The 23,892-nt window shown below is 41.1% G+C and overlaps 1 protein-coding gene across 1 annotated transcript in view; it reads right to left on the reverse strand.

Annotated features, from left to right (window-relative positions):
* Nucleotides 1-429: 429 nt before the first annotated feature.
* Nucleotides 430-23,892, reverse strand: part of LOC132887232 (RING finger protein 212B-like) — a 28,376-nt gene continuing 4,913 nt past the window's right edge. The window contains exons 2-12 of the mRNA XM_060922742.1: nt 19,024-19,076; nt 16,898-16,972; nt 6,791-6,897; nt 6,464-6,524; nt 6,333-6,361; nt 6,150-6,190; nt 2,899-2,923; nt 2,710-2,767; nt 2,558-2,618; nt 597-627; nt 430-514 (exon numbers count right to left, since the gene is read on the reverse strand). Of these exons, the coding sequence (XP_060778725.1) occupies nt 430-514; nt 597-627; nt 2,558-2,618; nt 2,710-2,767; nt 2,899-2,923; nt 6,150-6,190; nt 6,333-6,361; nt 6,464-6,524; nt 6,791-6,897; nt 16,898-16,972; nt 19,024-19,076 (626 nt within the window). The remainder of the gene's footprint in view (nt 515-596; nt 628-2,557; nt 2,619-2,709; nt 2,768-2,898; nt 2,924-6,149; nt 6,191-6,332; nt 6,362-6,463; nt 6,525-6,790; nt 6,898-16,897; nt 16,973-19,023; nt 19,077-23,892) is intronic.

Here is a 23,892-nt window from a genome sequence, read left to right on the forward strand (position 1 = left end):
TAAAGTGGCCAATGAGTGTATAAGCCTCATATGTTCCTGAAATTCCTGAAAGGTCTAGTTATATCTAGAATCTGTTTCATAATTACTCTCAGAAACCAAAGTGGCATGTTTTCTTCTGGCCTTCAGAAAAGAACTTCAAAACTTGAATTTCAAAACCTTCCTTTTTATAAAGATAGGTATTACAATGGTACATAAACAACAAATAACACACATTTCCATTTGCTTCAAATTAGTCTTTAACCTGCAGAACTGCAGTTAAGTTTGTCGTCATCCTACCCATTCCCTTCTCAGAAACAAACAAACTGAAATAAGGATACATGAAAACCACTTTCGCTGCAATCTAATTTCATTGAAACTAATGTGATCTCTAGGTGTCACGTTTACAACCAACCAGGTTGATATGACATGTCTTGTTTAGATACCTGACCATTATACATTCCATGGCTGGGGAGATTGAAATGTTGCCCCAGGCAACAACGGGAACTGAAAAACGTTTGGAGTTACATGGTCTGACCTAAACAAATAAAAAAGAAAGCAATTTACTTCATTAAACTTATGTCAAATTTGAACTTGTGTTTTTTTGTTTTTTTTTTTACCTCACTGGAGTGTTAACAGAGGTGGGTGTTCCTGAAAATGAGAAGACTGCATGATTACTGATGAGAGCAATATTATTACCTCCGCCAAGGAGGTTATGTTTTCGGTAGCGTTGGTTTGTTGGTTGGTTTGTCTGTTAACAACATTACGGAAAAAGTAATGAACGGATTGCTCTGAAATTTTTTCCAGAGGTGTGACTGGGCACAAGTAACAATCCATTAAATTTTGGCGGTGATCCGGATCACCTTCTGGATCCCGGAATTTTTTAAAGGATTAATTTTTCCCCATTGAAATGAATGGGCGCGTGACGCAAAAAACAGATTTTTCCTTCTGTAGGCCAAACCATAAGGTGTAAAGTCATGAAACTTGGTACACTGATAGAGGAGTGGACCCAGACTTACATGCGTTCATGCACGTAACTTTTGATCATGCATGTAACTTTTGATGTCCGATTTTCATAAGTCTGGTGCCGTTGGAATCCTTGGAGCTAGACGATTCCAACGCACCCTATGACGTTATTCTCCGCCTAATTAGATTTTCCGCCATTTTGAATTTTGTCCAAAGTGAAGGTAGAGTGACCCTGACTGCATGTTTTGTCCGATCATCACGAAACTTGGCACACATGATCTCCAGTCTATGCCTAATGAATGATATACGTTTCGCTCTCATACGTCAAAGCGTTCGCCCGTGGCAGCCAATCAAAATCGATGGCGAAGCCACCAAACAGGAAGTGAGCTCATATCACGGAAACACTTTGATGTATCAAAACCATATTTAGTGGCATGACTTTGGACACCATCCAAACTACCCTTATCAAATATGATGTCATTTGGCCACTAGGGGGAGTCACAATTAGCAAAAACGTATTTTGGCTCATATCTCAGAAACGCTTTGACTTATCAAGACTATATTTGTTGAGATGACTTTCGGCACCACTTCATGTACCCTCATCAAATTTGGTGTTATTTGGCCACTAGGGGGCGCCACAATGAGCAAAAACGTGTTTTGGGTCATATCTCTTTACGGATTTAGAATTACATCTACATTTTCATGTTAGTGATGCTCTGGGATGTCCCTGTAAAGAACCTTGCCAGCCTGTCATCTCCGTATGAGAATCCGCCTTGTGTTTTGGCCAAACTTTCGCATGTTGACACAAAACTTGTCGTGTGGGCGTGCAGTCGCCTCTCTTGCCGGGTCGCCATGGCAGCGCACCTGAGGAAGCACACTTTCGCATTTTCTCCGGAAATGCATTCTAGTTATTATTATTACCTCCGCCAAGGAGGTTATGTTTTCAGTAGCTTTGGTTTGTTGGTTGGTTTGTCTGTTAGCAACATTACAGAAAAAGTAATGAACAGATTGCTCTGAAATTTTTCCAGAGGTGTGACTGGGCACAAGTAACAATCCATTAAATGTTGGCGGTGATCCGGATCACCTTCTGGATCCCGGATTTTTTTAAAGGATTCTTGGCGGAGGTCTGCGCTCTCCGAGTGCTTTTCTAGTTACTGCTGCAAACATATGTCACTGGACAAGAGATGTGTTTCACTGGACATGCAATAAATACATTGACATCTTTTGTGTCACTGCTCATATTTCTGAGAAACACAAGCAAATCCTTAACCAGTTCTTTATGTTAAGACGATCGTTTAGATAAATATTTGATCGCATGATATGTATAGGCATAAATTTCAATTCTATTTTAAAGGGTGCTCATAGACATTCATGTTTGTTTGAGATTTTCAAGTTTGTTCAAAGATAAAACCTGAAATGCTTATATGACAACCTATTAAAAAATCTGCTGTAATTTTTTTTAATTACAGTGGCTTAAGAAGATCAATTTGTTGGTTGGCAACCAAGTGAAATTTGATTATCTTGTGCACAAGTTAATTAAATGGTGTAAATTAAATGTGTTCATTTACTTGAAGCAGTTATTTCAATGTAGCCTTTGAAAGTAATCACAACTTACTAAATCCATGCTCATTCAGTGAACTCAGGGAGGATACAGGGGTGGCTGAATCCAGTGGAGACTTTCACATGAAAATGAATAAAAAAATTATAAAAAGGAAAAAAGGTAACAGTAAACAGGATAATTCTGTAAAAAAACAATTAAAAACGTACTGCCATGCTGTGTCTGAAGTGTCGAAACCTTTCCATGGTATCACCAGAACCTGAGTGACTATCAAAAGTGAACAAAGATCCACTATTTTATTTCCAAAAGAGCACTGCCTGTAAAGTGAGTCATTAAAATAACAATACTAAAATGAATGAAATAATTAAAAGTGGTTGGCTCAATTAAATGTTATCTACCTTACAGTCCTGGAGCGGGGAGTGACTTTGAGAAATGGAAAAGAAAGCTATAATATAATACTATGTCTCCTATAAACACAAACATTTATTGAGTCAAACATACACACATGGCATAGCAGGGGTTTTCCTCAACAAAGAATTCAAAGAAAGTCAGTTTTTCCCACTGCACTCTCTGGTATCAGTAATCTGTAATTTAACAGCCATACTGGCCCTTATTCAGATGTAGTGAAATACAGCACAATACATCTAAAATATGCTGGTGACATGAAAAATGCATGTACTGTGCCATAAATAGTGTATATTACATGGTTGCATGAAGATATGAAGTTTATCTTCGAGTGGTGAACATAGTCATGAGTGAGCAAAGTGAAAGAGTGAAAATATTTGCAACACAAGAAGAAAAACTTCATATCTTCATGCCACTGTGTAGTGTTCTTTATATTATATGGAGACATCCACAAAAAATAGTTAATCAAAAGAATTTAAATTTTGAACCAGTTCACCATTTTGACAACATGCATCCAGTCAGCAGGAAAACACTGGGAGTGACATCATAGGAGTGAAATATCGGGAATTATTTTTTTCGCGGTCCAAATCCTGCGCTCTGATTGGCTGGCGAGCAGGTCTGTATCCTACCCCAGTTACAGACCTCTGGCGACTCGCTTGTTCACAACAACAACAAACATAGTAGCAATTTTTGTCAACATTTATCTTTTTTTTTAATAAGAGCTATTTATAAGATTATCAAAAATCTTATAAATTTTTGCCAGCATTTCTCAGGAGAATAGCATTAATTTTACAGCATGGATAGCGATAACGACAGTGTTCACAGCGAAAGCGAGTTTTACTACCCTGAGGAAGAAGAAATAAAAGAAAACATTTCAGGAGAAAGCTAAAAACCTCTAACTTGCTAACAGTTTGATCTCATTAGTTAATGAGGCCCATTTTGGACCATGTTATCCTCATACATAATATTACGTTAGGTAAAAACTTTAAACCAGTACAACCTCTTCTTCAAAGTTTCACCAAATGGCTTTATTTCTCATCTCATTATCTCTAGCCGCTTTATCCTGTTCTACAGGGTCGCAGGCAAGCTGGAGCCTATCCCAGCTGACTACGGGTGAAAGGCGGGGTACACCCTGGACAAGTCGCCAGGTTATCGCAGGGCTGACACATAGACACAGACAACCATTCACACTCACATTCACACCTACGGTCAATTTAGAGTCACCAGTTAACCTAACCTGCATGTCTTTGGACTGTGGGGGAAACCGGAGCACCCGGAGGAAACCCACGCGGACACGGGGAGAACATGCAAACTCCGCACAGAAAGGCCCTCGCCGGCCACGGGGCTCGAACCCGGACCTTCTTGCTGTGAGGTGACAGCGCTAACTGAATGACTCCTATTTGTATAAATAGGGGACTACATAGGTGGCAAAATCTAGTTTTTTTTCCTGCCATGGAAGTGCACTTGTATACTGAGGAGGAAGCAATTTGCATTACAGCCGTGAATAAGGATTCAAAATGGCGGCTCAGCTCGGTTTTCCCTTTCGAGCGCTTTCATTTTCTGTTAGAATTTGGTAAAGAAAAAAATATATATATATTATTTACCAGCTTAAGGTCAGTCCGTATGGTGAAATACCGTGATCTCGGCCTCGGTCAGTACTTTCAAGACCTAGGTCACGGTATTTCACGATACGGACCTCCCAGCTGGTAAATAACATTTTTTTTTGAGGGGGCATTTTTTTTTTAAGTTTGAGGGTGCATTGTGTCAGTGCCAGTTTGAAACTAAGCTATGTTGGAGAAAGCTTTCTAAAAGTTACTGTATGTTCTCACTGTTTACAATGGCATGGTCTGCCATCTCATCTACAAGCTTGTTTTTTGGCTTCTGGTTGCACTTTAACCCCAAAGGGGAAATTTAAGTGAAAACAAAATAAAGGTACAACTTGTTTTGAACCATTTCTTTGTCATCTTTAGTTTGATTTTTAGTAGGGGGAAAAACATCGATTAAAATCGAAAATCGGATTTTTTTGCCCAGCTCTACTTGAAAGTCTACCAAAACTTCATTAGGTATTCTTCACACACATTTATAAGCAGTGGCAAACTGTTACTATTAAAGCTGGGACTTCAGCTCAGCCAAAACTTAGCAAAAAAAAAAAAGCAACAAGGCAAAGGATTAGTGGCAGGCTGCCAGGTAGCTCCATTGTGTGTAGATGTCAATGTTGATTTTCAAAGTAACTAAATAAATTACATAGGGAAATGAATACTTAAGTCTGAATGAAAAATACTGTGGCGAGCGTGCGTGGAAGAAGAGTCTGGAAACAGAAATCTTAGTTTCTCGAGCGTTAGCCTGTGCTATGTGCTCTCAATAGCATTGGCATGACCACTTTATTAGCATTTGCTAACACTACTGATAAATGCTACACTGGCTTGAAGGTCACTTCACTGCTGCGCTGATGGTGCTGACTCGCAGTGAAGCTAGCAATGGCCTTCGAGAACGCTGATATGTTTGGGCCTTCTCTGAAGACCTAGAAGGCCCAACGGACATCGAAAAACTGGAAAAGAGAAAGTGTATGTATAATAATAATAATATTGGCTGGGGTTTTTTTTTCGTGGTACATCAGGTATATTCCATTCCATTCATGATACTGAATTTGCCTTCGACTTGTTCAATATCATGCTAGCTGAATGGAATATATCTAACATACCATGAAAAAAGCCAGCCAATAATATTTAAATATATTACTCAGATCCGCAATGTATTTCATATTAAAAAAATGCATGTTTTTCAACACAAGAAGATAAACTTCATATCTTCAAGCCACCGTGTGATTTTCTTTTGATTATATATACACATTCACAAATAAAAAGTACCCAAATTTATCAAAACAATTCATCGATATCCTCACAAGTGACAGACAGAGATGTTATGTCACGGTTTTGGTTCTTCATGTCCCAGATGTAGTTCATATGAAAAATACAAGTGGTGTATTTCCCATTAAAACACTTGTGTCCACACAATATTCTAAATTATGTTGTATTGGGTCTGGAACATTAAATCAACTCAACAGTTTCCTAAATTACATTATAGGCATTTTGCAGCTTATGGTTTATATAAATATGATCGATAAAATCCCAGAGTTTTTAAATCTAATTGAACCCAATCCCTGCTTCACTAGTCTGTTACCTGATTCAATTCAAGCCAGAAAAAAAAAAAAAAATCCCTGTTAGGCCATTCAGTCACTAAATACCTGGAGATGTGACAGCCACTGGTAATGTCATTCTTGGAATCCTTCCATGGATAAACAAACAAACAAACAAACAAAAAAAGAATTAATGAAAGAAACAGGATTATTATTTATATTTTCATTACTGCTGTAGAATTACACACTATACACAAATACTAATTTAAAATGAAAAAGTACTGATAATACCCATTAGCCTTAAACGTTCCAGGAGATACCTGTGCATGAGGAGAGAGACAGATTCTAATATTTTCCAGGTTTTTTGTTTGTTTGTTTTTAAACAACAAAACCTAGTACACACAAACATAAGTCTCTCTCACCCTCCTTTGGGAAAGAGGCTTCTTAAGTTCAGCATTCTCTTTCCTGAGCTCTGACACCTGCCTAAACACAAAGATAAGCGCAGAAAATAAGTAAGAACTTCATGGCTCAATAGGAACATGTATTTTTACTGGTCCGAATTTTCATACTTCTACACACTGCAGTCAATAATAAATATAAGCCTGCTATACATTGCTCTTATTTGTCATTCCCACTAATCACCAGACTATAACACAAGAGATAAAACAAATAAAGTGCCATATTGGATCCAAATTTTAGACTAGAGAATACTGTTTCTTCATAATAAACTGGAAGGTCACTCCTTGCACCTGTGGCACTGTTCATTGACTTCCTTTAGTTTTCTTTCCATCTCCATACATTTGTGTTTGTGGAAGGCTATGACTCGCTCTTTCTGTTTTCTCTGGAATGTTGCAATCTAAAAAAAAACAACAACAACAACAAAAAACACCTTTTAGAATGAAAGTTGAAACCCAAATAATGTGCAGTGCTTACTTAGGCCTTACTTCACATATACCAATTTTATTATGTTACATACATTTCCAAAAATTTACAGAAGCCTGCAAAATTCAGATACAAAGCTATTCTTAATAATATAAGCTTCCAAACAAAAAGATCATAATTAACCCTTTCATCATTGCAAACCGGTAATCTGGTCTCATTGTAGTAGGGAAATCCCTGTGTTTGAAGTTACGCAGTAGTGAAAAGGTTAAAGTTTTTGCCATATTTTATAAAGAAAAAGAATTATTAAAATTTTATGTATAACGTACAATACTATTAATATTTAATGTATAAAAGTTCATCTCATCTCATTATCTCTAGCCGCTTTATCCTGTTCTACAGGGTCGCAGGCAAGCTGGAGCCTATCCCAGCTGACTACGGGTGAAAGGCGGGGTACACCCTGGACAAGTCACCAGGTCATCACAGGGCTGACACATAGACACAGACAACCATTCACACTCACATTCACACCTACGGTCAATTTAGAGTCACCAGTTAACCTAACCTGCATGTCTTTGGACTGTGGGGGAAACCGGAGCACCCGGAGGAAACCCACGCGGACATGAGGAGAACATGCAAACTCCACACAGAAAGGCCCTCGCCAGCCATGGGGCTCGAACCCAGGACCTTCTTGCTGTGAGGCGACAGCGCTAACCACTACACCACCGTGCCGCCCATGTATAAAAGTTATATAATAAAATATTGTATCAAGGAAAATGAATGTAGCATCATGAGAATTCAGTCTCCTGCACACTAATTGGCAGATTTTTGATATAAAAATCTGAACAGAAATCGAGCATAGCGTCATTCTGGCAGGCCATGAAGTCAAGCTCAGCCATCAATCCAGCTACATCAGCTGATCTCAAGCCAGCCCACATCACCTGTCAGCTCAGCTGATTCCCTTCTATGCATTCTATTGGCATATCTCTCATATAGCGCCTTATTTAAACTGTCTACCTTTACTGCTTCCTCTGTAAGCCATTTTGCAAGAGAGCACCATTTCCATTCACCAGAGCTTTCATTTGGCAAGTAGAAGTCTTCTGCTCCCAGGATTAACAAATGGCCTGCACCCAGGCTCCTGGAAATCTTGTTAATAAATAGCATCACTGCTCTGGTCAGAGCTTCTCTTGAGGAACTGTTTGCATTGTTGCGGGGGGCATCTGCATTGAGTCCCCAGCTACAGATCTTTTCAGCTCCTCTGCTCCTAGGGGAGCCGCTGAAAAAGAAAGACACTGCCTGCACCTCTGCACAGTCTCAGCTCCAGCCACTCCACCGCCCAAGAGAGCGCGAGTCTAAGCCAGCAGCCGCACCTGCAGACCCAAATAACTCCTTGTCAGCCTTGTCCAGCATCCAGCGTCACTTGCCACGATGAACTCCAGAATCCAAGCCCTGAAGTCCAGTCAGCTCCCTCTACAAGTTTGCATTTCCCAGCAGCAGCAGGTTTGTTTACATCCTCCGTGCTCCCAAATTAGCCACGGAGCCAGCTCCTGCATTGCAGAACAATGACATCATCACCCAACTACTCAATCTGACAACTCACACTAACCCTATAGGTACAGCTCCCTGTAAATACTTTGGGGAGAGGGGGGAAAAACACCTAATAATTGATTTATCTGCTCTAATGATGAAGCTCAAAGTATCAATAGTCTCATTCATGTCATGTGTGACAGAATGCCAGTCACTACAGTTGAGTATGTGCTCTGACTGCCCTACCAATGAGCCTGGCTCTTTGATGTTGTGGTCAGGGTGCAGGTTTGGTATCCTGTAGACCTGGGTTCAAGGCAGGATAAGGTGACTGTTCTCTCTTTACACCATTCGCATTGGCATTTATTTGGCTAAATGTAGAGATAGGATGTATTTCTACAACCCCGATTCCAAAAAAGTTGGGATAAAGTACAAATTGTAAATAAAAACGGAATGCAATGATGTGGAAGTTTCAAAATTCTATATTTTATTCAGAATAGAACATAGATGACATATCAAATGTTTAAATTGAGAAAATGTATCATTTAAAGAGAAAAATTAGGCGATTTTAAATTTGATGACAACAACACATCTCAAAATAGTTGGGACAAGGCCATGTTTACCACTGTGAGACATCCCCTTTTCTCTTTACAACAGTCTGTAAACGTCTGGGGACTGAGGAGACAAGTTCCTCAAGTTTAGGGATAGGAATGTTAACCCATTCTTGTCTAATGTAGGATTCTAGTTGCTCCGTTTTATGATGCGCCAAATGTTTTCTATGGGTGAAAGATCTGGACTGCAGGCTGGCCAGTTCAGTACCCGGACCCTTCTTCTACGCAGCCATCATGCTGTAATTGATGCAGTATGTGGTTTGGCATTGTCATGTTGGAAAATGCAAGGTCTTCCCTGAAAGAGACGTCATCTGGATGGGAGCATATGTTGCTCTAGAACCTGGATATACCTTTCAGCATTGATGGTGTCTTTCCAGATGTGTAAGCTGCCCATGCCACACGCACTAATGCAACCCCATACCATCAGAGATGCAGGCTTCTGAACTGAGCGCTGATAACAACTCGGGTCGTCCTTCTCCTCTTTAGTCCGAATGACACGGCATCCCTGATTTCCATAACTTCGAATTTTGATTTGTCTGACCACAGAACAGTTTTCCACTTTGCCACAGTCCATTTTAAATGAGCCTTGGCCCAGAGAAGACGTCTGCGCTTCTGGATCATGTTTAGATACGGCTTCTTCTTTGAACTATAGAGTTTTAGCTGGCAACGGCGGATGGCACGGTGAATTGTGTTCACAGATAATGTTCTCTGGAAATATTCCTGAGCCCATTTTGTGATTTCCAATACAGAAGCATGCCTGTATGCGATGCAGTGTCGTCTAAGGGCCAGAAGATCACGGGCACCCAGTATGGTTTTCCGGCCTTGACCCTTACACACAGAGATTCTTCCAGATTCTCTGAATCTTTTGATGATATTATGCACTGTAGATGATGATATGTTCAAACTCTTTGCAATTTTACACTGTCGAACTCCTTTCTGATATTGCTCCACTATTTGTTGGCGCAGAATTAGGGGGATTGGTGATCCTCTTCCCATCTTTACTTCTGAGAGCCGCTGCCACTCCAAGATGCTCTTTTTATACCCAGTCATGTTAATGACCTATTGCCAATTGACCTAATGAGTTGCAATTTGGTCCTCCAGCTGTTCCTTTTTCGTACCTTTAACCAATGCATCTCAAAGCTCAACATATATTTACAAATTGGGTGGGTATTCCGCTATCTGAAGAGAAAACATCAGGCCCTCTCCAGACTATAGAATTTCTAGGCATCACCTTAGACAGCAACCGGATACAAGCTTCACTGCCTCTCGAAAAAATCAAATTGCACAGAGAGGTCATGAGAAGAGCAGGAGGCAATAGCCTTTTCAAAGAGGGAATTGTTTCTATATTTGGGCATCTTATTTATGCATGCATGTTATTCCCTGGGGATGCTCCTTTGTATCCAGGCTTCTTGACCTCTCTAAATCTGAAGAGAACTCCATGATACGTTGAGCTTGGATACAGGCTGCAGATCTGAATGTCGGTTCTGGTTTTTGTTGGATAAATGGAACAATATCTCATTCTTCTATAATGAAAACCTGGAATCTCCATTAGCAATTAAGTTGTTCACAGATGCAACCCCTTCCACTGGTTTGGGGGTGGGTGGGTGGGGTTGGTTTGTGTTCAATAATCAGCAGTTTGTTGATGCATGCCAAAAGATTGTCATCCTTGCCAGTTAGCACTTCTTCCACTGCTCTAATGGAATCTACCCAATTGTGTGGCTCATCATTTGTGGGGTAAACACTGGCCAAGAAGCAAATCCTGTTTTTGTGACAATGAGGCAGCTGTAAACATCATTAACAAGGGTGCTCCTCAGTTCTGTTATTAATAGATTTGTGACGCACCGCATATGGTCCTCTGCGTTGGATGTTTCCATCGTTTGAACAGCCCATATTCCAGGCTTGGACAACAATAGCCGATTCTTGTCCCACTTTGAACTTCAGAATTCACTAACTGTGCCCAGAGGCAGGGCCATCTAGCCTGACCTGCCCCATTCATTCAAACTGCACTTGGTTAAACAATAAATGTATGACATACCTGCTCAGGCTCACTGTATAAACCTACGAGCTATGTTACCCCAACTAGCAATCTACGAAGCTTCAACTCGCCTCACCATATTTCATCTTGGTTTAACTTGCTTCCTACTTAATAGTTCAGTGAGCTCCTCCTGCTGGCTCTTCCATGAAAGCATGGAAGGCCAGGGAGGTCTGCCTGGTGTGGTGGTTTTTGGGGGTTTTGCTGCGACTCTCCCTGCTTTAGCCTTTCCATGTAGGCACATGGTAGGGCAGGGAGGTGTGCTCTCCCTGCCACAAGGCTTTCCATGTATGCACATGGAAGGGCAGGGAGGTCCTAGTACAGAGTCACCCACCAAATACAACTTGTTGCAAATATTGCAATGTAAATAAGTTCCTTGACGAAAGTGGTCCTGACAGAAATTGAGCATAGCGTAGTTCTGGCAGGCCATGAAGTCAAGCTCAGCCCTCAATCCCAGCTACATCAGCTGACTGCAGCTGATCTCAAGCCACCCCACATCAGCTGTCAGCTCAGCTGATTCCCTTCTATGCGTTCTATTGTCATATCTTTCATAGAGTGCCTTATTTAAGCTGCTTTAACCTGCCTACCTTTGCTGCTTCCTCTGCAAGCCATTTTGCAACCCATCTCCACCCCACCTCCTCCCCTTTTATGCTGTCTGACTTAAATCAATGTAATTTCTGTATCATTGATGCCTGCTCACAACCCAATCCAGACCACCTTCTTCCACTGCTCCATGGTCCAGTTCTGATGCTCATATGCCTATTGTAGGCACTTTCCTTGGTGGACAGGAGTCAGCATGAGCGCTCTGACCAGTCTGCAGCTACTCATCCCATACAAAACTTTAGCCATTCCATGCAGGCACATGTTCTTCCTGCCTCAAGGCTTTCCACGTAGGCATGTGAAAGGGCAGGGAGGTCCCATAATCCATGCCATTTCCTTTGTTGCCACCCTCCCTGCTTTAGCTGTTCCATACAGGCACATGGAAGGTCAGGGAGTTGTGCTCTCCCAGCCTCAAGGCTTTCCACATCTGCATGTGGAAGGGCAGTGAGGTCCTATATTCCGACCTTAATCAATGTAATTTCTGCTGTCATTGATGCCTGCTCTGTTCTGTACTTTATGGGGGGTTTTGCTGAGGCTCTCCCTGTTTTAGCCTTTCCATGTAGGCACGTGGTAGGGCAGGGAGGTGTGCTCTCCCTACCCCAAGGATTTCCACGTACACATGTGGAAGGGCACGGAGGTCCTAGAACAGAGCCACCCACCAAATACAACTTGTTGCAGATATTGCAATGTAAATAAAGTTACAGTGGTGCTTGAAAGTTTGTGAACCCTTTAGAATTTTCTATATTTCTGCATAAATGACCTAAAACATCATCAGCTTTTCACACAAGTCCTAAAAGTAGATAAAGAGAACCCAGTTAAACAAATGAGACAAAAATATTATACTTAGTCATTTATTTATTGAGGAAAATGATCCAATATTACATATCGGTGAGTGGCAAAAGTATGTGAACCTCGAGGATTAGCAGTTAATTTGAAGGTGAAATTAGAGTCAGGTATTTTCAATCAATGGAATGACAGTCAGGTGTGAGTGGGCACCCTGTTTTATTTAAAGAACAGGGATCTATCAAAGTCTGATCTTCACAACACATGTTTGTGGAAGTGTATCATGGCACAAACAAAGGAGATTTCTGAGGACCTCAGAAAAAGCATTGTTCATGCTCATCAGGCTGGAAAAGGTTACAAAACCATCTCTCAAGAGTTTGGACTCCACCAATCCACAGTGAGACAGATTGTGTACAAATGGAGGACATTCAAGACCATTGTTACCCTCCCCAGGAGTGGGCGACCAACAAAGATCACTCCAAGAGCAAGGCATGTAATAGTTGTCAAGGTCACAAACGACCCCAGGGTAACTTCTAAGCAACTGAAGGCCTCTCTCACATTGGCTAATGTTAATGTTCATGAATCCACCATCAGGAGGACACTGAACAACAATTGTGTGAATGGCAGGGTTGCAAGAAGAAAGTCACTGCCCTCCAAAAAGAACAATGTTGCTCATCTGCAGTTTGCTAAAGATCATGTGGACAAGCCAGAATGCTATTGGAAAAATGTTTTGTGGCTGGATGAGACCAAAATAAAACTTTTTGGTTTAAATGAGAAGTGTTATGTTTGGAGAAAGGAAAACACTGGATTCCAGCATAAGAACCTTATCCCATCTGTGAAACATGGTGGTGGTAGTATCATGCTTTGGGCCTGTTTTGCTGCATCTGGGCCAGGACAGCTTGCTATCATTGATGAGACAACGAATTCTGAATTATACCAGCGAATTCTAAAGGAAAATGTCAGGACATCTGTGCATGAACTGAATCTCAAGAGAAAGTGGGTCATGCAGCAAGACAATGACCCTAAGCACACAAGTCGTTCTACCAAAGAATGGTTAAAGAAGAATAAAGTTACCGGAAACGTTTAGTTGCTTAATCAATGAAACTGCCCTCTCTTCGGGATGCAGTGCCAGAAAGCTCTGATGTTTTGAGGTCCGCTTCTGTGACTGAAGTTACATTGGTGGTTAGAAATTTCTCAATAACAAAGCTGCAGTGGTGGATTGTGATTTGGCTGGAGATGTTGAAAGCACTGCTCTATAGTGTTGCATGGACCAAAGGGTGTGATTCTGTTACAAGAGAATCATACTTCTCAGCCTCCCAGGAAAAGTACCGTATATGCCATGGTTCTAGAGAACAGACTCTGTCCGATGACTGAACCTAGGATTTAGGAAGAACAATGTGGACTCTGCCCAGGCTGTGGAATAGGAGACCAGCTATTTCATTTTGTAAAGCTTTATGGGATGCCTGGGAGTATGCTAATCCGGTGGACATGTTTTTAGTGGATTTGGAAAAGACCTATGATTGTGTGCCTTGACATTTGCTGCCAGAGGTATTGCGTAAGTACTGGATATCTGGATCACTACTTCATGCAATTCAGTCTTTGCATGAATGCGGTGTGAGTTGCATACACTTTCTTGGTATTAAGTCAATATCATTTAAGGTGGGTGTCTGACTACTTGAGAGTGAGTTGTGTCTCCACTCCTGTTTGTTATTTTCATTGACAGGATATCAGAACACAGCCACAGTTGGAGAGGTGTCCAGTATGGGGGGCTAGAGGTACACTGCAAAAAATGGTATCTTAGCAAGTGAAAATATCTTGAAAATAGTTGAAATGATCTAGCATTTCCTATTAGAAGAATACGAGACACCAATTCTGAGATTATTAAACCTAGTTCTAGATTGCAACCAACTTGTTCCAAGATGTCTTATGAAGTAAAAATATCTGTCCATGCAGCAAGATAATTTCACTAGTCTTTAGTAATTTTCTCCTCAAATTCAGTTTTCAATTTTTTTGCAGTGTAATGAGGCATCCTCCACAAGGTGGCTGGGCTGGTCTCTGTGATAGGAGCTGCTCAATCTTGAAGAGCCTCGTCCACATTAATATGATTTAGTTCTAAAGTGCCATTTTAAAACAAAAGCAATCTCCATCCAGATGAGTGTTTAATACCATAACACAAATAATCTCTGTCCATAATAACACACCTAAAAACACATATCACATGACCATTTGCGCACACTGGGCATGTGCTTGCCAGTATAAATAGGAAGCAGATTGTCTATTCTGCAGTTGGTTACTTAGTTGCAGTTTAGTTCCACTGGTAGTCGAGACTGTTGTCATTTGTTTTCTTTTGAAAATGTGTCCTTCATATGATAGGAGTGTAATGAATCAGGGAAGAATACATTGTGACTGAACAAGAAGCAAACATGGGTGCCTCGACCATCATTCCCAAAAGTCTCCGTTTCCTCCTGTACAGACTAAAATGTGACCCTGGAGTTTTCAAATTAAAATGGAGTGAGCAGCATTTCCAAAATTTCTATTTTAGGGACTCAAAAACTCCGTAGTGCCAGGCATAAACATAGCAAAAGTGATGCGTTTTAAAACTAAAACATATTAATGTGGATGTAGCCACAGAGTAGAACCACTGTTTGAGTAAAATGAGTGAAGCCAGTTGAGGTGGTTTTAGCACCTTACAAGAATGCCCCCTGGTCAGTTCTATCTAGAAGTGTATCAGGCATGCCCCACTGGAAGGATGACACGGGGCAGACCCTCAACCCAATGGAGACATTATATCAAACAGTTGGCTTGAGAACGTCTGGGGATCACCTAGGATGAGCTGGAATCTGTGGCTGGGGACAGAGAAATCTGGGCTTCTCAGTATGTTGCCACTGCAAACCCCACCAGTAAAAGTGGAAGGAGAATGAATGAATGAATCAATCAAATCAATCAATTACTACAGTGGTGCTTGAAAGTTTGTGAACCCTTTAGAATTTTCTATATTTCTGCATAAATAGAACCTAAAACATCAGATTTTCACACAAGTCCTAAAAGTAGATAAAGAGAACCCAGTTAAACAAATGAGACAAAAATATTCCTTACATGAACTGCTCGCTTCAGGTCCTTCCACAACATTTTGATTGGATTAAGGTCAGGACTTTGACTTGGCCATTCCAAAACATGAACTTTATTCTTCTTTAACCATTCTTTGGTAGAATGACTTGTGTGCTTAGGGTTGTTGTCTTGCTGCATGACCCACCTTCTCTTGAGAGTCAGTTCATGGACAGATGTCCTGACATTTTCCTGTAGAATTCGCTGGTATAATCCAGAATTCATTGTTCCATCAATGATGGAAAGCCGTCCTGGCCCAGATGCAGCAAAACAGGCCCAAAGCATGATACTACCACTGCCATGTTTCACAAATGGGATAAAGTTCTTATGCTGGAGTCCAGTGTTTTCCTTTCTCCAAACATAATGCTTCTGGCTTCTGGACATAGCCTTCTGGCTTGTCCATGTGATCTTTAGCAAACTGCAGATGAGCAGCAATGTTCTTTTTGGAGAGCAGTGGCTTTCTCCTTGCAACCCTGCCATGCACACCATTATTGTTCAGTGTTCTCCTGATGGTGGACTCATGAACATTAACATTGGAGAAGTTACCCTGGGGTCCTTTGTGACCTCACCGACTATTACACGCCTTGCTCTTGGAGTGATCTTTGTTGGTCAACCACTCCTGGGGAGGGTAACAATGATCTTGAATTTCTTCCATTTGTACACAATCTGTCTGACTGTGGATTGGTGGAGTCCAAACTCTTTAGAGATGGTTTTGTAACCTTTTCCAGCCTGATGAGCATCAACAATGCTTTTTCTGAGGTCCTCAGAAATCTCCTTTGTTCATGCCATGATACACTTCCACAAACATGTGAAGATCAGACTTTGATAGATCCCTGTTCTTTAAATAAAACAGGGTGCCCACTCACACCTGATTGTCATTCCATTGATTGAAAACACCTGACTCTAATTTCACCTTCAAATTAACTGCTAATCCTCGAGGTTCACATACTTTTGCCACTCACAGATATGTAATATTGGATCACTTTCCTCAATAAATAAATGACCAAGTATAATATGTTTGTCTCATTTATTTAACTGAGTTCTCTTTATCTATTTTGAGGACTTGTGTGAAAATCTGATGATGTTTTAGGTCATATTTATGCAGAAATATAGAAAATTCTAAAGGGCTCACAAACTTTCAAGCACCACTGTATGTATAGCTAATAATGGCATCTCATTAATTCCCTTCAAACAGCAGTAACATCATCAAAACATAGAAACTGAAAGTTACTCATTTAGAACATATAAGGAGAGTGTACCAAGCTTGAGCCTGCTATCAAAGAGGATATTAACTCTGTAAACAAATATATTACAATATAGACCTGTGCAATATGCTCCAGTTGGGTATGAATGATGTTTATTGGGTCTCTGAAGAACATCTGCTCCTTCGGTTTCATCTTCAGCAAGTTCAACAAAGATGATGGAGTGGACACAAGACAAACAACAGGGGCAAAAATTGTTCAATCATTCTTAATTAATTCAAACAGGCACTCACTTAATGCATTATATCTGTATAACTTTAATTATATGATGAAATAAGTTGCCCTGTTTTCCTTCTGTTGAAGCAAGGGTCCTGATAATTGCTGCAGTTATTGGAGAACATGTTACACTAACTTAAAACACACACACATCAGGAGAGAAAATCAAGTTTCTTTCTCAAGCTAATCCAACTTAAGTAAGAAACTTAGGTTGGATTAACCATCATGACAAGCCCATTATAATACCCATCAGTTCCATAATGGCTATCATGGCACCACAATCAAGAACATAATCAAAAAGTTTTAAAAGTCTGGAACAGTAAAGTCACACAGTAAGGACAATGGAAAAAGGCAAAGAAGACTGCATTATCTTATCAGGTCCAATATTAATTCTGATTCCAAGCTCGACCATTATTCTGGAAAGAATGTCACTATTACAAGTCTAAACACTCAACCTAATGCCCCGAATGGATCATCGTGTATTTTTCTAGAGTTGAGCGTGACTTTAAAACTCTTTCCAAAAAATATTATGAACTTAATAGGTAAGCGGGGCAGCACGGTGGTGTAGTGGTTAGCGCTGTCGCCTCACAGCAAGAAGGTCTGGGTTCGAGCCCCGTGGCCGGAGAGGGCCTTTCTGTGCGGAGTTTGCATGTTCTCCCCGTGTCCGCGTGGGTTTCCTCCGGGTGCTCCGGTTTCCCCCACAGTCCACAGACATGCAGGTTAGGTTAACTGGTGACTCTAAATTGACCGTAGGTGTGAGTGTGAATGGTTGTTTGTCTCTATGTGTCGGCCCTGTGATGACCTGGAGACTTGTCCAGGGTGTACCCCGCCTTTCGCCCGTAGTCAGCTGGGATAGGCTCCAGCTTGCCTGCGACCCTGTAGAACAGGATAAAGCGGCTAGAGATAATGAGATGAGATTTACAAAAAAAAAAAAAATATCCCCTGCAATTTTTACACTGTGTCCAGACTTTATGTCCACTGCACAAATCTAATACTGAGATCCTTTTAATAACCAAGTCTACTCTCTGAAAGAAACTGTTGCCAAGTGAAACATCAAGAACATGTTGACTATGGTTTAAGTCTATCTGTGTTCTGTGTTCATAAGGAAGCTCTCTGTTATATAAGTCCAAATCAGTCCAATCCAAAGCTTCATGGCAGTTTCCAACCCAATAACGATATTCAGTATTGGATCTGTGCCTCAGAAAATCACTCGGCTGTGTAGTTAATTGCTGAACGTAACAAGTGGAATAAGTATTAAAAATACATTAATAATTAAATAACAGTTGCATCCAGTCCAAAGCCAGAACATGATTAAGTAAGGATGATTAAATAAAACCTATTGCTTTACTGATGCTTCTTTAGAAATGAAACAGTATGTGCTTTGTTTGTTCACCATTCGTATTTTATGGATGGATTATGCAACTTCCTTAAAAAAAAATCAAATTTCATCTCATCTCATTATCTCTAGCCGCTTTATCCTGTTCTACAGGGTCGCAGGCAAGCTGGAGCCTATCCCAGCTGACTACGGGCGAAAGGCCCCTACACCCTTGAGAAGTCGCCAGGTCATCACAGGGCTGACACATAGACACAGACAACCATTCACACCTACGGTCAATTTAGAGTCACCAGTTAACCTAACCTGCATGTCTTTGGACTGTGGGGGAAACCGGAGCACCCGGAGGAAACCCACGCGGAGACGGGGAGAACATGCAAACTCCGCACAGAAAGGCCCTCGCCGGCCACGGGGCTCGAACCCAGACCTTCTTGCTGTGAGGCGACAGCGCTAACCACTACACCACCATGCCGCCCCAAACTCAAATTCTGCAGTTAAATATAGTGGGTAATTTTCAAATGATGCTCACAAGTTCATTTCCCAAAGATGTATGCAGATGTTTGTTTTATAGCTGAGAATCTAGGTCTACGATGCTGTATTTATGACTGTTAGTAAGTGTCTACACTATCACACAAACCTGGTTAGAGATAGGCAGGTAGCTGCAGCTGGACTGACACACACAGCAGTGATCTGAGAAAGGCAACAGAGGTAATTGATTAGAAGTAATCATGTGCTAATTTACAGCTGCACATTGTAGTAACAGAGTTCATTACAGGTACTGCATACACTGGCTGATTATTGCAGTGGTATGCAAAAGTTTGGGCACCCCTGGTCAAAATTGCTGTTACTGTGAACAGTTAAGCAAGCTGAAGATGAAATGATCGCCAACAGGCATAAAGTTAAAGATGACTCATTTCCTTTATATTTTAAGCAAAAACAAGTTTTTATTTTCATCTTTTACATTTTCAAAATAACAAAAAAGGAAAAGGGCCCAAAGCAAAAGTTTGGGCACCCTGCATGGTTAGTACCTAGTAACACCCCCTTTGGCAAGTATCACAGTTTGTAAACACTTTTTGTAGCCAACTAATAATCTTTCAGTTCTTACCTGGGGGATTTTCACAAATTTGTCCTTGCAAAAGGCTTCCAGTTATACAAGTTTCTTGGGCTGTCTTGCATGCACTGCTCTTTTGAGATCTATCCACAGATTTTCAATGATGTTTAGGTCAGGGGACTGTGAGGGCCAGGGCAAAACCTTCAGCTTGTGCTTCTTGAGGTATTCCATTGTAGATTTTGAGGTGTGTTTTGGATCATCGTCTTATTGTAGGACTCATCCTCTTTTTAACTTCAACTTTTCTACAGATGGTGTGATGTTTGCTTCCAGAATTTGCTGGTATTTATTCGAATCCATGCTTCCCTCGACCAGTGAAATGTGCCCTGTGCCACTGGCTGCAACACAACCCCAAAGCATGATCGATCCACACCCATGCTTCAGAGTTGGAGAGGTGTTCTTTTCCTGGAATTTGGCACCCTTTTTTCTCCAAACATACCTTTGCACATTGTGGCCAAAAGGTTCTATTTTGATTTCATCAGTCCACAGGACTTGTTTCCAAAATGCATCAGGCTTATTTAGATGTTCATTTGCAAACTTCAGACGCTGAATTTTGTGGCTAGGACGCAGGAAAGGTTTTCTTCTGATGACTCTCCCATGAAGGTCATATTTGTTCAGGTGTCTCTGCATAGTAGAACAGTGCACCACCACTCCAGGGTCTGCTAAATCTTTCTGAAGGTCTTTTGCAGTCAAACAGGGGTTTTTATTTGCCTTTATAGCAATCCAATGAGCAGTTCTTTCAGAGAGTTTTCTTCATCTTCCAGACCTCACCTTGATTGCCACGGTTTCTGTTAACTGCCATTTCTTAATAACATCACAGTCTGAGGAAACAGCTACCTGAAAACACTTTGCTACGTTCTTGTAGCCTTCTCCTGCTTTGTGAGCATCAATTATTTTATTATTCAGAATGCGAGGGAGTTGCTTAGAGGAGCCCATGGCTGTTGATTTTAGGGATAAGTTTGAGGAGTCAGAGAATTTATACGGCTTTGAAATCTGCATCATCTGACCTTTCCTAACGAAGAATTTGAACACGCCATGGCTCAATAAGCTAATTAAGGTCTGGAACCTTGGTAAAAGTTACTTGAAAACTCAAATGAATTGGGTGCCCAAATTTTCGCATGGTGTTCCTTTTCTTTTTTCACTCTCCAATTGTACAAAACAAAAATAATACACAAACCTTGCAGAAAACGCTGAAATGTGTCGTCTTTACCTTTATGCCTTTTGGTGATCAGTTCATCTTCTGCTCACTTAACTATTCACAGTAACAGACATTTTCAGTAAGGGTGCCCAAACTTTTGCATGCCACTGTATGTTTGTGCTGGATGTTCAGCATACCCAATATTAAAAATCAGGCTTAGTCTGACAAGCTACCAGCTACCAAAAGACAAGCCAAACTGGTCAAACTGGTAGACCATCTTTGCCTTTAGATTTGACTTGTCTTGCAGATGTTCCACAAGAATAAATGTAATGACAGATTGTTGAGAAGTGTCATGTCACTGATTAATACACTGAAAATGGTAATTGTTGCCTAATCACTGTGGTATAAGTATAGGTAATCGTATGGGGCCGAGTAAAATTAAGGATTAATTTCACGAGTGATTTCAAAGTTTTGAAAATTGCCCGAGTCGCGAAGCAATGAAGGCAATTTCAAAACTTTGAAATCACGAGTGAAATTGATCCTTAATTTTACGAGGAACCATACGATTACTTGTTTATAATATATAGGGCCAAATTCATACTTCGGAAGTCATTCAAGTTCACAACATTTGTCATTCACGTTTTCTGAACCAATCAGGGCGCAAGACTATCTTGCATGTTTGAATCAGTTTCTAAAGCATCTTTCATCATGACACGGCGACACGACACGAGGATCTTGAAAGTGGTTTACAAAATTTTATTGGAACTTCTTTACGGAAGCCAGTTTGTTGACAAAATTTGCTAATTTTTGTAACCGTAACCAAGCAATGAACTAGCCAATAGTATTTCAGAAATACGGCCCCGTGTAAAGGAAAAAAGCCCCCCTTGATTGACCAATCAGAATTGAGTAATTTGGCCCTATGTATTATCTCATCTCATTATCTGTAGCCGCTTTATCCTGTCCTACAGGGTTGCAGGCAAGCTGGAGCCTATCCCAGCTGACTACGGGCGAAAGGCGGGGTACACCCTGGACAAGTCGCCAGGTCATCACAGGGCTGACACATAGACACAGACAACCATTCACACTCACATTCACACCTACGGTCAATTTAGAGTCACCAGTTAACCTAACCTGCATGTCTTTGGACTGTGGGGGAAACCAGAGCACCCGGAGGAAACCCACGCGGACACGGGGAGAACATGCAAACTCCACACAGAAAGGCCCTCGCCGGCCATGGGGCTCGAACCCGGACCTTCTTGCTGTGAGGCGACAGTGCTAACCACTACACCACCGTGCCGCCCCTATGTATTATAAGAGAAATAAAACAATTTGAGAAGCACTGTTAGTACTTTGGAGTTAGTGTTGTAGTACTTAAAGTGCAGATCTCATCTCATCTCATCTCTAGCCGCTTTATCCTGTTCTACAGGGTTGCAGGCAAGCTGGAGCCTTAAAGTGCATATTCTGGACCAATTTGTTTTTTTTATATGAAAGTATGTCCGTTTACACACTCATCCATAAGGGTAATTTTGCACAAGGCCATCTGACTACAGCAGAAAAAAATAAAATAACAAAACGCATCTGGAAAAATCCCAAGGGAGTCTGGAGCCAGATTCGTGACGTCACCTGCGGAAGCGCCAGCAGGCCGCGCGAGCTTTGCACGGTTTCAGTGCACAGCCTGCGTAGCCCAAGCACTCCCATTTCTCTCTTTGTCCGGTCTTTTGGGAAACAATGAGTACTAATCCCATCAAGATTGGTGTTGCTACACCCTCCTACGATACATCTGTTAACCATTTTAATAATTACGTGATAACGTTGAAGAAATTTGCAGAAAACCACCAGGTCGTTTTCTCATAAACAAACCAGCGCTGACGTAGGATTCAGAGGGAGGCGTCCCACACGTGACGTCACGAAAATCAATGTTTCCCAGGAAATTCAAATGCCAAGTTTTTTCAGAGGTGGACCAATTCAACTCAAATGGCTGGATTTCAACTGAATTTTTCTGGTATTGCGCAAGGTAAATAAATTGCACAAAATGCAAAATGTGGCAGATATTTAACCAAAGTTTAATATAAAATAGGAGAATTACATTGATCTTGCTCCTGAATTTACCCGTGATATGCACTTTAAGACCTTGACTACAACACTATGTGAAGTATCACGCCACAAAATCATGGATTATTTCTAGGACTATAGGGATGGTTGCCCAGACACAGATTAAACCTAGTCCTGGATTAAACTGAATTTTAAATAGAGAATCTTCAAACTAAACTCAGTTTAGTCCAGGTTTGATCGGTGTCTGGGAGACAAACACATTTTATGGCCATGATTAAAGAACTATTAACAAACAAACAAAAAAAATGTATGGGAGAGTGGGGTGAGATGTGCCAGCGGGGAAGTTGTGCCACCCCCTGTTTCTAGGGAACCATAGAAGAAATTGGTCATGTGACCACACATTTTTGAAGAGTCAGCCATTTTACTCATCCTGCAAAGAAGAGAGCCTCCATTCCATGAGAGGTAAGCACATTTAATTTCAAAAAACTGTTTTTTGCCTTGCAAAGTAAAATTTCCATGATCAAGGTTTTTTGATTGTTTTGTCTGAACAGTTATAGACAAGTTTGAAAACATTTCACACATGCTTTAGTAAAGCCTCGGTCACAACCGGCCGTACGTGCTCCTACGGCTGGTCTACGTGCAAAAAATGCAAGAAACGCACGGAGGGCGCGCGTGTGACGTGCTGATTTTCGAGACGTAGACTGGCCGCAGACCGGCCGCAGAGGTTCTTTGTCATGTCAAACAAACTCTACGGGCGCTTACGTTTTTTCAGGTTGCAAGACAAACTTACGGCCAACGTGCGTCTTTCTCCATGAACAAAAAAAACCCAGCGATTTGGGAAACGCCAAAAATCGCACAGCCAAAAAATCGTACATCCGGTTGTGACCTAGGCTTAAGCTACACTATGAGTCAATACAGCTAGCTTGATGTTAGCTCAAACCTGCTGGATGATGCATTTTTTCCAAAATGGTGGGGTTGGGGTGATTTGTGCCAAAGGACCTGGGTTAAGTTGTGCCAACCAACCAAACCAAAAAAGAAAGTGATTGTCTCCAGTAGCTCAGAAGAGAGTGACATTTCCATTCCACTTAACGACATCACTGACTATGAGAGTTCAGATGTCCAGGATGATGATGATGGTGACAAGGATCTGTCTGCTGGGGACTTTGTCAATGTGAACTTTGCAGGCAAAATCAAATCCTGCAACTACG

The sequence above is a fragment of the Neoarius graeffei genome, chromosome 1 (assembly GCF_027579695.1).
Source record: "Neoarius graeffei isolate fNeoGra1 chromosome 1, fNeoGra1.pri, whole genome shotgun sequence".
NCBI lineage: Eukaryota > Metazoa > Chordata > Actinopteri > Siluriformes > Ariidae > Neoarius > Neoarius graeffei.